The 17237-nt window shown below is 31.9% G+C and overlaps 3 protein-coding genes across 4 annotated transcripts; 2 read left to right on the top strand and 1 right to left on the bottom strand.

Moving 5' to 3' along the window:
* Positions 1-2376: 2376 nt before the first annotated feature.
* LOC111916036 (protein SET DOMAIN GROUP 40) lies at positions 2377-5115 on the top strand. Of its 2 annotated transcripts, none has more exons than XM_023911680.2 (6): positions 2377-2867; positions 2944-3091; positions 3161-3292; positions 3383-3523; positions 3602-3850; positions 4404-5115. In XM_023911680.2, exons 1-6 carry the CDS (start codon positions 2713-2715, stop codon positions 5022-5024), a joined length of 1446 nt encoding a protein of 481 aa, XP_023767448.1. In that variant the 5' UTR covers positions 2377-2712; the 3' UTR covers positions 5025-5115. The 2 variants fall into 2 exon arrangements, with proteins under 2 accessions (XP_023767448.1, XP_023767449.1); XM_023911681.3 differs by having other exon boundaries at positions 2732-2867; positions 2961-3091.
* A 3679-nt stretch (positions 5116-8794) lies between these two features.
* On the top strand, positions 8795-13613 carry LOC111916035 (sucrose synthase 6). The gene is made up of 14 exons (XM_023911679.3): positions 8795-9131; positions 9402-9556; positions 9622-9814; positions 9899-10017; positions 10597-10909; positions 11009-11182; positions 11256-11372; positions 11454-11620; positions 11711-11935; positions 12279-12845; positions 12915-13053; positions 13128-13210; positions 13310-13333; positions 13421-13613. Exons 1-14 carry the CDS (start codon positions 8895-8897, stop codon positions 13434-13436), a joined length of 2529 nt encoding a protein of 842 aa, XP_023767447.1. The 5' UTR covers positions 8795-8894; the 3' UTR covers positions 13437-13613.
* Positions 13614-13729: 116 nt separating this feature from the next.
* On the bottom strand, positions 13730-14887 carry LOC111916037 (beta-1,3-galactosyltransferase pvg3). The gene has a single exon (XM_023911682.2). The coding sequence runs from the start codon at positions 14782-14784 to the stop codon at positions 13816-13818; it is 969 nt and encodes a 322-aa protein (XP_023767450.1). The 5' UTR covers positions 14785-14887; the 3' UTR covers positions 13730-13815.
* Between the last annotated feature and the right edge of the window lie 2350 nt (positions 14888-17237).

The raw sequence follows: 17237 nt of genomic DNA, 5'->3' as shown, positions 1-17237 counted from the left end.
TAATCGGGTTTAGCGGGATTAATCGGCCTTGGCAGGATTAATCGCTTAACACAAGTCAAAAAAGTCGAAAAAAGTAAAAAAAAAAAAAAAAAGTCAAAAAAATGTCAATTTTTTTTTAAAAAATTCAAAAATTCAACTTTCTTTTTTTACTCCAAAATTTTAAACTTTTAAAATTTTCAAATATTATACCAAAATGTTCATATTTTCGTATTTCCAAATTACAATTTTTCTTATTTTCTAATTTTGAAGTACTTGTTTTTCTTAAGATATATTAATATTTAATTAATTTTAATATTTTATTAATAATCTATGGTCCCCGATTAATCATCGTTTAATCCCCGTAAATACGTAATATATAAAAAAAACATTAAAAATGTAAAATACTTAAAAATACATATAAATATGTAAAAAATATATTTATATATTTAATATGCATAAAAAAACATAAACATTTATATAAAAACCTAAAAAATATATAAATACGTAATACATAAAAAAATAACACATAAAAATGTGTAAAAAATATGTTTAATACTAATAAATACATATAAATACGTAAAAAAAACGTTTATACATTTAAAATACATAAAAAATACGTAAATTATATATATATATATATATATATATATATATATATATATATATATATAAACTTAGAAAAATCTTAAATACATAAAATTACATATAAATACGTAAAAAATACGTTTACATATTATTTACCAATTTTGAGAAAACCTACAAAAAATGTCAGTTATTTTGGGATCATTAATGATTTGGTTTCATGACTTGCTAAACATATTAGGAAACATCATGGTTGTAGAAATCGGGATTAATCGGCGATTAATCGTTTGATGTTCTCCAACCGTCGAGGATTAGTGCATTAATCGGAAATTTAGGATTAATCGGGTTTAGCGGGATTAATCGGCCTTGGCAGGATTAATCGCTTAACACAAGTCAAAAAAGTCGAAAAAAGTAAAAAAAAAAAAAAAAAAGTCAAAAAAATGTCAATTTTTTTTTAAAAAATTCAAAAATTCAACTTTCTTTTTTTACTCCAAAATTTTAAACTTTTAAAATTTTCAAATATTATACCAAAATGTTCATATTTTCGTATTTCCAAATTACAATTTTTCTTATTTTCTAATTTTGAAGTACTTGTTTTTCTTAAGATATATTAATATTTAATTAATTTTAATATTTTATTAATAATCTATGGTCCCCGATTAATCATCGTTTAATCCCCGTAAATACGTAATATATAAAAAAAACATTAAAAATGTAAAATACTTAAAAATACATATAAATATGTAAAAAATATATTTATATATTTAATATGCATAAAAAAACATAAACATTTATATAAAAACCTAAAAAATATATAAATACGTAATACATAAAAAAATAACACATAAAAATGTGTAAAAAATATGTTTAATACTAATAAATACATATAAATACGTAAAAAAAACGTTTATACATTTAAAATACATAAAAAATACGTAAATTATATATATATATATATATATATATATATATATATATATATATATATATATATATATATATATATATATATATAAACTTAGAAAAATCTTAAATACATAAAATTACATATAAATACGTAAAAAATACGTTTACATATTATTTACCAATTTTGAGAAAACCTACAAAAAATGTCAGTTATTTTGGGATCATTAATGATTTGGTTTCATGACTTGGTAAACATATTAGGAAACATCATGGTTGTAGAAATCGGGATTAATCGGCGATTAATCGTTTGATGTTCTCCAACCGTCGAGGATTAGTGCATTAATCGGAAATTTAGGATTAATCGGGTTTAGCGGGATTAATCGGCCTTGGCAGGATTAATCGCTTAACACAAGTCAAAAAAGTCGAAAAAAGTAAAAAAAAAAAAAAAAAGTCAAAAAAATGTCAATTTTTTTTTAAAAAATTCAAAAATTCAACTTTCTTTTTTTACTCCAAAATTTTAAACTTTTAAAATTTTCAAATATTATACCAAAATGTTCATATTTTCGTATTTCCAAATTACAATTTTTCTTATTTTCTAATTTTGAAGTACTTGTTTTTCTTAAGATATATTAATATTTAATTAATTTTAATATTTTATTAATAATCTATGGTCCCCGATTAATCATTGTTTAATCCCCGCCAAGACCAATTAATCCCTTAACACCAGTCGACCGTCGAGCTACCGTCAAACGATTTTTACAACCTTGGAAAACATTAAAATGAATAAATTAACTTGTTTCTTAGATGTTTCTAATCAAAATGTTAAATAATTAAAGGTTTTCTGTTTTTTTTTTTTTTTTTTTTTAAAAATAAGCATTTGTTAATTTTTTTTCTAAATAATTATATTTTACTGTGGTTGAAAACCCAGCCAAAATTATGAAAAACTATAGAGACCATTTTGTTAGTTTTGTCTTTTATATTGATCTCTAATCTCGAAGGTCCATCTTGATTTCGGTTTTTTAGGGACCTGTTTCATGTTTGTCGGATCGAATTTATTCTATTTTTCAAAACCCGGGAGTATATTTAGTATCTACTAAATATTGGGCCTATTGGCCCAGGTTGGCTTAAGTACACTGGGCCTATCGAGTGTTGCTTTTTTTTTTTTTTGAGGTTTCGTTTAGGCTTTTGGTGGTTGTCTTGTCTGGTTGATCCGGTAGCCGGCCGCCGGTAGGGGGAGCAACGGAGATGGAAGAAGCAGCGAAACTGGAACACTTCATGGATTGGGCAACTACACTCGGAGTTTCAGATTCTCCAGACGACAACAAGAACCCCAATCATCTTCATTCGCCTTGTTGCTTGGGAAAATCTCTCACCATATCCTATTTCCCTAACGCCGGAGGGTAACATAAAATCTCTCAATCCATTTACAATTTTGTATCTGTGCTTTTTTGTTTTTGATTATATCATAACTTTCAGGAGAGGATTATGTGCAGTGCGTGATCTTCAAAAAGGCCAATTGATACTCAGAGTTCCAAAATCAGCTCTCATGACCTCCCAAACCCTAATGATGAATGATCATAAGCTCTCCATTTCAATCTCTAAGTTTTCTCTGTCTTCGACTCAGGTATTGCTCGATTAATTGCATGAAACTGTATTTTGTTTTCCGTATAACGAATGATGAGTTTGGGGGCAGATATTGACTGTGGCATTGCTGAATGAACTGGGAAAGGGAAAGTGTTCTTCGTGGTATCCATACTTGACACAATTTCCTTCAAATTATGATATATTAGCAAGTTTTGATCAGTTTGAGATTCAAGCTTTGCAAGTGAGAATATACTTATTATCCAATTTACTACTTGTATGCGTTTTAGTATATAAAAAATGTTATTCTGAAGTGTTTTGAAGTAACTGGCAGCTGGATGATGCTGTTTGGGCTGCAGAAAAGGCATTGGAGAAGACGAAAATGGAGTGGGAAAGTGCTATTGTGATAATGGAAGAACTTTTGTTTAAGCCACATTACATGAGCTTCAAGGCATGGATATGGGCTTCTGCATCTGTAAGTTTATTTGGTATTTAAATGTGTAAAACTTGATTGAGATATAATAATACATGATTAGGGTTTTGTTGAATGAAGATATCTTCGCGCACAATGCATGTTCCATGGGATGCTGCTGGTTGTTTTTGCCCGATTGGGGATTTTTTCAATTATGCTGCACCCGAGGAGGAACAAGTTGTGTCTGAAGATTTCAGGGATGATGGTGGTATGGGTGTTGATGGAGAGCAGATGGATGGTATGTCAGCTAGGTTGACAGATGGTGTGTTTGAAGATGAATATGATGCATACTGCTTCTATGCTAGAACAAACTACAAAAAAGGAGATCAGGTATAAAAGATGTTGGTAAAATGGTCTCAAAGATCACCAACAATCCTCCCAATAACAAATAATAGAAAGAATTTGAACACAAGAATATACGTGGAAAACTCTAAAACCGGAGACAAAACACAGGTCTTCGGTGAGACCAATCTAATATATGATAAATTGTTACAATCGCATAGACTAATCTCTCAAAATACACCCATACTCTCCAAAAATGTGGAAAACTCTAAAACCGGAGAAAAAACACCAATCGTGTCTTTGATAAATTGTTACAATCACATAGACTAATCTCTCAAAATATATACTCTCCAAAGATTTAACCCACACTTTTCTATACTCTAAAACAAGAGAAGAAAATAAAATAATAAGTTACTCAAAATCTATTCGATTGGGGGGCTTTGACACCAATGTCTTTAGATGATTCTACATTTCCTTTTTCCATCGATTTCCGACAAAATACAAAATCTTAAATATTTTATTTTAATCAAATATCAACAATGGATAATCATATTTCTATGTTAAATACCATATTAAGTCATCATTTTTTTTCATCTTCAAGGTTCTATTAAGCTATGGAACATACACAAACTTAGAGCTTCTGGAACACTATGGTTTTATTCTAAATTCAAATCCAAATGACAAGGCATACATCCCTTTACCTCCTGACCTACACTCTCTACATTCATGGCCCAAAGACTCCCTATACATTCACCATAACGGGACCCCCTCTTTTTCCTTGTTGGCATCAATGCGATTATGGGCAACACCAACACATTTACAAAAATCAATTCGATATATTGCGTATTCTGGGTCTTCTATTTCAACTGAAAATGAGATCATTGTTATGGAGTGGTTAGTAAAGAAATGTAATCAAGTGTTGAAGAATTTATCGACATCTATTGAGGAAGATGAGTTATTGTTGTCTGTTATGGAAAAAGAGTTTGAGTCGGTAATGGAGGTCAAGAATGTGTTGTTGGGTTTGACTGGTGAGAGTTGTGAGTTTGTGAAAGTCAACGGTTTAGTGGGAAATGGAATTGGTGGTGAGATGGGTTTAACCAAAAAGACAAAAAGGTCCCTGGAGAAATGGAAGTTGGCAATTTCGTGGAGGGTTAAGTATAAAAGGATGTTACATGATTGTATTTTATATTGTACAAAAGTAATAAATGATCTTTCAGAATAAATATGTATACAGAGGTATATCTTAATTCTGTGATATGTTTTTTGTAGTTTGTTTTGGTAAAAGTAAATTATATTGATGTGTTAAAATTGTACACCTGTCGTCAAAGGAAGTTGGATTTCCATACTTTTTCCAAGTATATTTTAATTGACCTGAATTTTTAACGAGTTTGGATATTCACTGTTTACTTGAAATTTAGGTTGTTAAGATCAATATTTTTACATGAGTTTTTCAACATCGTGATTGTAAGATTGGATCTAGATTGAAAGATCCTATCACATTTAATTATTTCCTTTAGTATAATCTGTAATGTATATCAATGATTAAATGTCAGTCAAATTCACAAAAGATTTGAACTCAAAACTTCGATTTTTAGATGATCATTGGCCTACGTTATCAATATTAAAGAATAAAATCATGTGTTACATGAAAAACTCATCTCATAATTTATATCCATCCGTCCACATGCATAAATAATGGAAACAAGAGTGATAAGTTCAAAACGACAACTATAAATCTAATTATATAGTCTAACATGTAGATTTATCAACCAAAATGGACAAAGGTTGTTCATATTTGTTTGTTTAAGTTAATTATACAAACGAATGAACATAAACAAATAAAATAATTCATTTTTTTGTTTGTATTTTTTGGTTGAACAAATTATTTTGTTAATATTCGTTCATTTATGTTTGTTAAGATGCTAAATGAACATAAGCAATCATAAATGAAAAAACATATATAAATATAAACAAACATATGTGAACATAAATGAACATAAACATCTAAAGATTTAAGAAAATAACAATACTAACAAACACAAGAAAATGTAAACAAACTTAAATGAACATAAACAAACAAACATAGATGAACATAAAGAACCATTAATGAACAAACATAATTGAGTGAACAAGACTGTTGTTGGGCTTCATCAATTTAACTAAACGAACACAAAATCTTGTTCATATCCGTTCATTTGTTAGATAAATGAACATCACAAATAACGGTTTGCTGGATGTTTGGTTCATTTACACTCCTACTTAGAGGAGAGCATAAAAACCAAAAACCAGAACCGTAACCAAACTGTCACAGTCTCCTTTTTATACATGAAGGATTGAAGTCTCTCTACTGAAGGATTGCCCAAGAAGTCTCTGTACTGAGAGCGCGTTTGGTTGGTAGAAAAGGAATGAAATTCGAAGGAAAAGGATTCCAATTCCCTCGAATTCATGTGTTTGGTTGGACTTAGAGGGGGAAAGAGATTCCTAAATGAAATAAACTTTCCACCATATGGTGGAAAGTGGATTCCTTCTAAAGTTGGATAGAAAACATTCATTATCATCACCACACCACCACCACCACTACCATTACCCACCACCACCACCGCTAGCATCGACACTGCCACCACCACGGCCAACAACAACACCGTCGCCGACCACCCACCACCACCATCACCATTGCCACTGCCACCACCCACCACCACCACTGTCGCTGCCGTCACCACCACTACCACAATTGTTGGCACCACCACGATCACCACCAATACCTCTGCAACCTACCACCCACAACCATCACTGTCGTCGCCGCCGCCGTCACCACCACCACCACCACTACTAACACCGCCACTACCACCTCTGCCATCACCCACCACCACTACCAACATCGCTACCACCATCACCACCATAACCAACGCCGCCATCACTATTACCTCCTCTTCCATCACCCACTAGCACTACCAACACCGTCACTAATATCACCGCACCCACCACCACCACTAACAACACTACCACCACCACCACCACTACCATCGCCCATCACCACCATCGACGCCATCACTACCACCACTCACGACCACCAGCAACGTTGCTATCACCACCGCCGCTACCGCTATTGTCGTCACCACCACCACGACCACTTCCATCACCAACACCATCACTGCCGTTGTCACTGCAACTTCCATCATCATCACCACCATCGCCACCACAATCAATGTCACTGCCACCATCACCACCGTAGTAGTCACCACCATCACCGCCACCCACGATCGTCATCGCCACCGCCCCCACTACCACCGCCGAAATTTTATTGTTTTGTAATTTATATAATGTATCTTTACATATAAGTTAGAAAACATGGTAAAAATAAGCGAAACAGGCAAAAGGGGTAATTCTGTCATTTTACATGAAATCCAATTCCACTTCCTGTGAACCAAAGAGAATTTGAAATTAATTTTAATTCCATTTCATGCCAACCAAACAGCATATAAAATTGGATTCAAATTCCTGATAGATTCATTTTCCAATTCTAATTCAAATTCCTTAAGTAACATTCTAGGAACCAAACAACACCTCAGTGACTATCAGTAACTCTACAAAATGACTTAAATTGTGTGACGATTAAGGGTCATTTAAATAAAAATATTAATACATCAATATTTTCTAAAGAATCTGAAACTACAATCAAAGATTTGTAAAGGGCCATTCCCCATTGAGCGAGAGTAAGCACAAGTGTATAGATGTGTATATGAGAGATATAATATTATTACGTAATAATCTTCATAGTCTTAAAAAAATATTTTTATTTTTGGGGAGTTCTTGTTTTTGAAATGTTTTACTAAAATTTGAAAAGTTCAAAATAAAACTATGGACGTGTTCGGCAAAATTAGCTGGTAACGGAAAACGGGAAACAGTTAGCAGGTAGCGGGTAGTGTCTAATTTTGGAGCGTTTTGTTGAAAGTTACTCCATGTAGCTTTTGATTTTAAAGCGTTTTGTTTAGGCTAAAAGCTAAACGCTCCTGTCGCCGAACAAAATTTTCCTTTTTACTAACGTTTTCTTAAACACTAAAAACCAGAAGCTCCCAAACATTACGTGCCGATAAATAACAAAAATTCATCTCCTAAATTAGGACATCATTACTAAATATACAAGATTTTACATATTTGGTATTAGAACCAAAGAGTAATTTACAAAATTGGTCCCTATATTAACTTCATTAGAAATCTTGAAATTTTTCCGATGTTGTCTTTAAGTGTACGTTATGGGAGGCAAATCGGGCCGTCGTGTTGTATTTTTATTTAACAAGACACAACAATGTTTTATGTAACACAAACGCGACACGACACGATATCATGTTTTTTTAACTAACACGAAAACGAATCAATTAAAAAACGACACGACACGACAAAGATAACATAATATAACGACTAGTTTATTTAATTAATATTAATCGTTCATAGCACGACAAACACGAAAAACATGACAAAGAATGCTAAATCTTATCAATTTCGTGTCGAATTTTGCAAACGAACACGGCATGACACGATATTGTGTTTTTTACACTTGACACGAACACAAATTTGAATTTCAGTTTCATCCCAATTTCGTTTCGTATCATATATTTTCGTCATGTCGTGTCATCAATTGCCATCCCTATTTGTAGTTAATTGCGGATATGATTTATGAAAATTGCAAGTTCAATCCAAAATTTGAAGTCATTTTATATGAATTTAGGACTGAGCTTGAGATTTCTGATAAAATACAGGGACCTAACTTATAATTTACTCAAAAATTAAATAAAATAAGAAAGCAAGATTCAATAACAGGAGTTATGTCCTCGCCACGAAACTAAGAATCAAACTTCTCCCCTAAACCAAAAATTCTTTTCTTTTCACAACCTGCCTCACATTTTATTTGACTCTCCTTACACATTTCTAGATACCATCCATTCCCAACATTTCCAAAGGGTTGACAACACCATAAGCAAAGTAATCTCCTAAAATCTTCCTATAAATCCCACAAACTCTCTTCACAATTCAATAACACCAAGACTTTCCTTGTGTTATTTGTCACACTCTTTAACATATCAAAAACTCATCAATGGCTTCTTCTAGTTCAATTATGAAAAGATCAGAATCAATAGTCGATAACATGCCAGAAGCCTTGAGACAAAGCCGGTATCACATGAAGAAATGCTTTCTAAAATACTTAGAAAAAGGTAAAAGAATGATGAAACTCCACCATTTGATGCAAGAAATGGAGAGTGTCATTGAGGACAAAGATGAAAAGGCTCAAGTCTTGGAAGGCTTACTCGGCTACATCTTGTGCACTACTCAGGTTTATATTAATCGACTTTTTTACATATATTTTCTAAAATAAAAAAAAAGTAAATAAAAAATATATTATATTGCATGTAGATTTAAGGTTTAACCATCAATATTTTTCTAGCTAAATAATGTAATAACGGTTAAAGAAATATCTGAAATTCTTATGGTTTGATGTGAAAAAAAATATATTTAAATGAATAACATCAAAATATAACAAAATAGAATGGTTTTCTATAATTTGTTCAAGCAGAAATTAAGATTTAATTTTTAAAATTTACAGGAAGCTGCCATTGTTCCTCCTTATATCGCCTTCGCTATACGCCCAAATCCTGGATTCTGGGAGTTTGTTAAAGTCAATTCCAACGATCTATCAGTCGAAGGGATCACTGCCACTGATTATTTGAAGTTCAAGGAATCAATCGTTGATGAAACTTGGTATGCAATATGTTAAAATTAGGGTTTACCAATGAAAAAAGGGCTAATAAAGTTCAAATTTTTAGGGCTAATGACGAAAACGCATTGGAGCTTGATTTTGGATCAATGGATTTCAAATCGCCTACCATGAGCTTATCTTCTTCAATTGGACATGGAGTTAATTTCGCATCAAAGTTTATTACTTCGAAGCTTTATGCTCAATCTGGAAGCCAACAGCTGCTCGTTGATTACTTACTATCGCTGGATCATCAAGGAGAAGTATGAATATATATATAAAAAAAAAAGAACATATTTTTGTTCTAATTAGTGTTGTAATTAACCATTTTTAAATCAAATGTGCAGAACCTTATGGTGAATGAAACACTGAATACAGTTTCAAAGCTTCAAGCAGCTCTAATTGTAGCTCATGCTGCCCTTTCTTCTTTGCCTAATGATACGCCATATCAAAGCTTTGAGCTTAGGTGAACTTTCTTTTTAGAGTTTTAAAGTAAATTACAAAAATGTCCCTATTATGAAGTGAAAATTACAAATTTGGTCTTCGTGGTTTATTTTATTATGATTTTAGTCTCGCAAAATCTAAAGGTGGATATGGTTTTATTGTGTTTTTCTGTATTTTTAACATAAACACATGCCTTTAATTTATATTGGAATATAATACATGTTAACTATTTTTACTTGTAAAATATTAATCCAATAAAACTTATATATAAAACGATGTTATTTTTGGTATCTTCGGTTCATTTTTTTCCTTAATATAAACAACCAAATTAAAAAAAAAGATTTTTTTAGAAAACTAAATACCAAATACCAAATTGTCTGGTTTTTTATATAAATTTGGCTTTGATATATTTTGTCGAGACAAAATAACAAAAAGATTAAAAGATAAAATAGTCACTTATGCTGGGGCTAAAACCCAAAGAAATAAATTCATGTGGACCAAAATTGCTAACAAATCCCAAATTGGACTGAAACTGTAATTTTCAGTAAATTAGTTAGTTGTATTTGAATTCCGGGAAATTCAAAAATTAGAAAGTGTACAGGTTTAAACAATGGGGTTTTGAGAAGGGATGGGGAGACAATGCAGAAAGAGTGAGGGAAACAATCGGGTTTCTGCTGGAGGTTTTTCAAGCCCCCGATCCCGTAAACCTCGAGAAATTTTTTAGCAGAGTTCCAAGCATCTTCAATGTCGTGTTATTCTCAATCCATGGCTATTTTGGTCAATCTAACGTTCTCGGCTTACCTGATACTGGAGGTCAAGTAGTTTATGTTCTTGATCAAGTTGTTGCTTTAGAAGAAGAATTACTCCTCAGGATTAAACAACAAGGACTCAGTTTCAAGCCTCAGATTATCGTGGTAAGCATAGTACTCTTTCGTTTTTTGTATTTAGAATCAAAACGTATTCGATCGATGTTCGTAATTCTGAGAATTTCGTTGAATGTTGGTCCAAATTAGGTGACTCGTCTTCTTCCTGATGCGAAGGGGACGAAATGTAATCAGGTGCTGGAACCAGTTATGAACACGAAGCATTCGCATATCGTTAGGGTTCCATTTAGGACTGAAAAGGGTATTCTTCGTAAATGGGTGTCTCGATTTGATATTTATCCGTACCTTGAGAAGTTCACTCAGGTATGCTTCTTTTTGGTTAATTCGTGTTTAGTTTGTGCGACGTTTGATTAATCATTCGAATTGAAATCAACAGGATGCAAGTGCGAAAGTTCTTGAAATGATGGAAGGAAAACCAGATCTTATTATTGGAAATTACACCGATGGAAACCTTGTTGCATCTCTCATGGCCAACAAACTTGGGACGACATTGGTATGTCTACGTTCATAAACCCTAGGAAATTTCTATCCATAGATGATCAAATTGAGCATAACTTTAAACGAATTTTCATAGGGAACAATCGCACATGCTTTAGAGAAGACAAAATACGAAGATTCTGACATGAAATGGAAGCAATTGGACCCAAAATATCACTTTTCCTGCCAATTCACAGCTGACATGATTGCAATGAATTCAGCCGATTTCATCATCACCAGTACATTTCAAGAAATAGCCGGAAGGTTCGAATCGATTTCATACCAAAACACAACCAAATTACTTAAATCTTATCAATAAAATCATGATTTTGACCTTTTTGATTCAAATTGCAGTAAAGATAGGCCTGGTCAATATGAAAGCCATGAGGCCTTTACACTTCCAGGATTATACAGAGTTGTTTCAGGCATCAATGTCTTCGATCCTAAATTCAACATCGCATCTCCAGGAGCTGATCAAACTGTCTATTTCCCTTACACCGAAACACAAAAACGATTCACTTCTTTTCAACCCGCCATTGAAGAACTACTGTTTAGTAAAGTTGAAAACGATGAACACATGTAAGTTAAAGACAAAAGAATAGTGCAAATTACATATTTGGTCCCTTAGTATACCCGAAGTTTTCAGTTTTAGTCCCGAAAGTTTTTCTTTTACAGTTTTGGTCTTTATTTGACCATCTTCCAAGTAAAATGACTACTTTTCGAGAATACTTGAATTTTCCAATTTTGGTCCTAAAAATATAGTCACCAAAAACAATTCAAAAACCTCAACTATGGATCATGACAAATATTGTAACTAGGACGAAAAATGTAATCTAATCTAATATTTTATTCAAACCCAATATCTTTTCTCTTTATATTATATGCATTTAATTTAATTTAATTTAATCAATTAATTAAACAGCGGATACTTAGAAGACAAAACTAAACCAATCATCTTCTCAATGGCAAGACTCGACACAGTGAAAAACATAACCGGACTCACCGAGTGGTTCGGACAAAACAAGCGACTCAGATCCCTGGTCAACCTCGTAATTGTAGCCGGTTTTTTTGACCCTTCAAAGTCAAAAGATAGAGAAGAAATGGCAGAAATTAAAAACATGCATTTATTAATTGAAAAATACGAATTAAAAGGTCAAATAAGATGGATAGCTGCACAAACGGATCGAAACAGAAACAGTGAATTGTACAGGTTTATTGCTGACTCAAAAGGCGCGTTTGTTCAACCCGCTTTATATGAAGCTTTTGGGTTAACAGTTATTGAGGCTATGAATTGTGGGTTGCCTACTTTTGCAACTAATCAAGGTGGGCCCGCTGAGATTATTGTTGATGGGGTTTCTGGATTTCAAATTGATCCAAATAATGGTGATGAATCTAGCAACAAGATTGCTGATTTTTTCCAGAAATGTAAAGAGGATGTTGGATATTGGAGTAGAATTTCTGATGGTGGATTGCAACGTATATATGAATGGTAATAGTGTTTTTTATCGAGTTAAGGGTAAAATGGTCATTTGGTATTAATTACTATTATTTTTTTCAGCTACACGTGGAAGATTTATGCGAATAAAGTGTTGAATATGGGGAACGTTTATGGATTCTGGAAGCGGATAAATAAGGAACAGAAAGAAGCGAAACAGAGATACATTGAATTATTTTACAATCTGCATTACAAGAATTTGGTACATATATATTTGCCTATAATTGATGGCATTTTATTTATTATTATTTTTTAATATTCGATATAATGTCACAGGTTAGGACTGTGCCTGTTGCTACCGATGAGATTCAATCTGCACCAGTGCCAAAAGGAAAGCTTACAACAACGCCAACTACGAGGCATGTCATCTAAATATATACATTTTTAATTATAATTTATAAAATTTGGTTTTCAGACAGATAATTAATTTTTATTTATTTATTTATTTTGTCTAGCAGACGTTCGCAATCCACTCTTCAAAGGTAAGAAAAAGACCGGGTTTATAATAATTATTGAGTCCTGTTTTGGGACGACAAAAAAGTGTTAATTAATTTCTTGCTTTATTTCAGGCTGTTTGGAGCATAAAGGTTTGATGACAATGCACCTACTTCAAGATCCATATGACTTCATAACTTCCTGTTCTTCCAAGAAAATATAATTGAAAGAAAACAAGATTCCAATAAAATAAAGATGAATTATTGTAAAGAGCGAGAGCTAACATGTACGAAGAAAGATAATAAAGAAATTCACATTCTTTGTCTACATTGTGTTTTTATGTAGAAATTACATCTTCAACCTTGTTTGAAACTGAATTATTTCATACATTCAACAACAGATCAAAAGGAAAAAAGAAAAATTAGATAATAGGGTAAATACAGTCGACTCGACTATCCTGATTTTAAGTCGCTATATCTATATGAAAAGCATGATCGATAACATTTAACCATAAAAAAAGGAACAAATTTTACATCTTTAAATTGAAAACCGAGTCAACATTCAAACCATTGTAAAGCTTCGATGTATTAAGATCTTTAGTAACATTAAAATACCGAATCACATCAAGCCATTGATCCCATCTTTTGAGCTTATGAACAGCTATTGTTTCAGGAATAAGCTCATGTGAACACCTTCCATTCATGCCAGGATAATCATACATAGCAGGCTTATTAGAAACCCGATTTCTTGCTTTTTTCCCAAGATTTAACCATTTTCCAACCAATTTATCCTCTGGGCCAATTGTATCATTCCTAGGTATATCCGAATTTGCAATCCATTCCACTAAATCCCATGATAAAACAAACCCCATTCCGGACATATACGACACAAACGGATTCATACTTTGGCATGGAATCACAAACCCATAGTACAAATCTGATCTTGGAAGTGGTTGGAGGGATGATGCGAGTGGTAAAAGACGAAAATAGACATCATCATCTGCTTTCATGACATAATCATAAGGGTGAGATAGAATATTTGGAAGTGAAGAGAAGTATGTGTAGGTTTTCCCATCGTTCATGTTTTCTGAACAGTTGAGAATGATAATGTCATTGAATTTTAAGATCTCGAAGGAGATTAGCACTCTTTGTTCTTGTTTTGTGAGGTTGCAGAATACAAATTTGAGATCTATTTGAGCTAAGGGAGAGGATTGGATTCCATAGATGAGGCGAAGGAAATGGCGGTGTTCATGTTTATCTGCTCGAGTTAGGATCCCTATTAGGAGGCTGAATCGCTTTGTTGAAGGGTAGTTTTGGACATTTGATGAATGTTGAAATGGGTTTTTTATGTAGAGGTTGAAGATGATGAAGATGACCATGAGGACAACAGACGTCATTAGAGGTAACTTGGTGAAAAGGAAGCGTTTATGGTTCATTTTCAACATGGGTTTTTCAGAACACACCATGTATGAAGAATGTATGGATACTTTGAGGTTCATGGAAGAAATCAAGTAGATTGTATAAAATTCTTGAAGAAGTTTTACTGTTCATGGGTTTCATGCTTTGTGCATCAGGGAAATGTGTTTAAGGGAGGTTCTTGTGGCGAAAAGTTAAAACTCTAAGTGGTTTTTCTCATGTTGCCACATTCTCCTTGCATTTTCGTGTGAAGGTTGCAACACTCGTGAAGGGAAGTGTGAAAATTACATTAACTACCTCCATGTTAATATAAAATGCAGAAAGTACCCTTGAGAGTCCTTGCTATACATAAAATAACCCATGTTATTGAAATGAAACCAATGTTGACAATTATATCTTCTTATCCATTCTAGTTTCTATCACTTATCTTCATTTAGATAATTAAAGGATTAGATTAAGAATAACTATCATGCAACATGCAATCTATGCAATACATGTGTTTGCAATTTTATGAAAGAAGACTACATTACCAAATGATTGAATAAACACCACCGTTGAATCTATTAAATAAAATTGCTTTGAAATGGTTACGTACACATAAATAAGAGAGATTAATGACATTCTAACTAACGAGGTAAAAGTTTCATTTATACACACTAGGCTCTTAACACTAGTACAAAAATGACATATGGTCATAATTTTGCCAAAACCGCCCGCCATACTTTTGACTAAAACTGTATCTAAAGGTTATTGCTAAAATTCTGCCATTGTTTTAGTGACATTTTAATTTGTATTTCATGGCCGTTAGTAATATAGTTGAAACCTTTAGACACGTTTAAACATAACAAATGTGACAATTATTAGCCACAATGGAGCAATGAGGCCAAATGTCATCATCCGCCACATGTTTGTTAGATATATGGAAAAACTTTGTGATGGTTTTAATAAGAGACAATAGATTATTATATGGTCACATGAAGCAAATGTTTATGTTGCTGTATCATGGAACAAATATTGACATTTGAATGCAACGTAACTAAAAGACAATATATGGTCACATTAATTATTTGTGTGTCTATACGGTAGCATTTATTACATACTGATTAAGAGCAACCAAACAAGTAACTATAAGTATTTTATGGTCATGTTTAGTTTATTATAGGTGTCTAAAAATGAACATTTGTCATGATAAAAGAAAAAAATGTATAACTATAAGTATGATATAGTCATAGTTAAACATGTTATGTGTGGTTAAAAGGTAAATCACGTTCATGAAAAAAGGAAATACTTGTAACTATACATAATTTTTTGTTACTTTTTATAATTTGGTGTATGTATAAAAGTAAAAGATAGTCATCATTAAAGAAAAAAAATTGATTGTAAGTATTTAATGGTCACTCATTAAATTATTAGGTGTGTAAAAGGAAAAAAAAAACAAAAACTATGATTAAATATAAAACATGTGACTATGAGTATTTTATTGCCTAATTTTTAAAACACATAATCATGATTTAATCTCTTATGCGTGTTTAATAGTTAACAATAGTCATGATAAGAAAGAAAATATATGACTGTTATTATTTTGTGGACATTTATTAATTTCATACGTATGGTTATAAATAAAAAATATTAATAATCATATAAAAACGTGTGACTTTTAGTATTCTACTGTCATGTTTTAAGGGAACATAACAATCACTATAAGTATTATATGGTTACGATCTAATGAAAAAAGAACTTTGAACTACAAGTGTTGTATGGTTACGGTTTAATTTTCACGTGCGACTAAAAGTAAACAATCGTCATGAAAAAAGAAGAAACACATGACTATTAGTATTTCATGGTTACGGTTTAATTCTTATGTATGTCGAAAATGAAGAATTTTCATGATAAAAGAATTTAAAACTTTTGCGTATAAGTATTATTATACCGCCATGTTCTACTCTATAAGGTGTCGAAAAGTGAATATTTTGTTATGATAACACAAAAAAAACATGTGACCATAAATATTTTTTTGCCACTGATACTTAATTTTTAATAGTTGAACTCTAAACATCTTTTGCAAAAATAGTCAAAGTAAATATAGTGATAGTTTAATTGATTATTAATGAAATAAAATATTATAAATTAATAGAAATTGAATAAAAACTAAATTATATTAAATTAAAATGATGTTAGCAAAGAACTGGGAATAGTACAATTATAAGAAAGTTAAGAAAAATAAAGTACACTCTTATAATTAGAGTTCTCCATCATTAATCCACCATTTTGTTAAAAAAAATAGTTTATCAATAAGGGTATTATTGTCAGTTTTAGGTCAAAACACAAATGAGACAAATGAGTTCCAATTCTAATTAATCTACATCAACCAATTGACAATTTTTTTCAAGGAGACCAGTAGAAAGTGCCAACAAGCATCGAGCAAATTTCGAAGAAACCTTTTTTTTCTCATCTAGACAACTAACTTCGAGGTATTGAGCACCAGACAACAAAACGCAAATTATAACATTTAATGCATGGACTTTGAGAGGTTGTA

This window comes from Lactuca sativa, chromosome 2 (assembly GCF_002870075.4).
Source record: "Lactuca sativa cultivar Salinas chromosome 2, Lsat_Salinas_v11, whole genome shotgun sequence".
NCBI lineage: Eukaryota > Viridiplantae > Streptophyta > Magnoliopsida > Asterales > Asteraceae > Lactuca > Lactuca sativa.
The sequence above is the reverse complement of the archived record's forward strand: the minus strand, read 5'-3'. Positions and strand labels throughout refer to the sequence as shown.

Coding starts and splice junctions, on each gene's coding strand:
- LOC111916035 (XM_023911679.3), top strand. CDS start 8,895: ATGGCTTCTTCTAGTTCAATTATGAAAAGATCAGAATCAATAGTCGAT. Junction 13,054..13,127: donor ATCTGCATTACAAGAATTTG/GTACATATATAT, acceptor ATAATGTCACAG/GTTAGGACTGTGCCTGTTGC. Junction 13,211..13,309: donor ACAACAACGCCAACTACGAG/GCATGTCATCTA, acceptor TTTGTCTAGCAG/ACGTTCGCAATCCACTCTTC.
- LOC111916037 (XM_023911682.2), bottom strand. CDS start 14,784: ATGAACCTCAAAGTATCCATACATTCTTCATACATGGTGTGTTCTGAA.
- LOC111916036 (XM_023911680.2), top strand. CDS start 2,713: ATGGAAGAAGCAGCGAAACTGGAACACTTCATGGATTGGGCAACTACA. Junction 3,092..3,160: donor TTTCTCTGTCTTCGACTCAG/GTATTGCTCGAT, acceptor GTTTGGGGGCAG/ATATTGACTGTGGCATTGCT. Junction 3,293..3,382: donor TTGAGATTCAAGCTTTGCAA/GTGAGAATATAC, acceptor AGTAACTGGCAG/CTGGATGATGCTGTTTGGGC.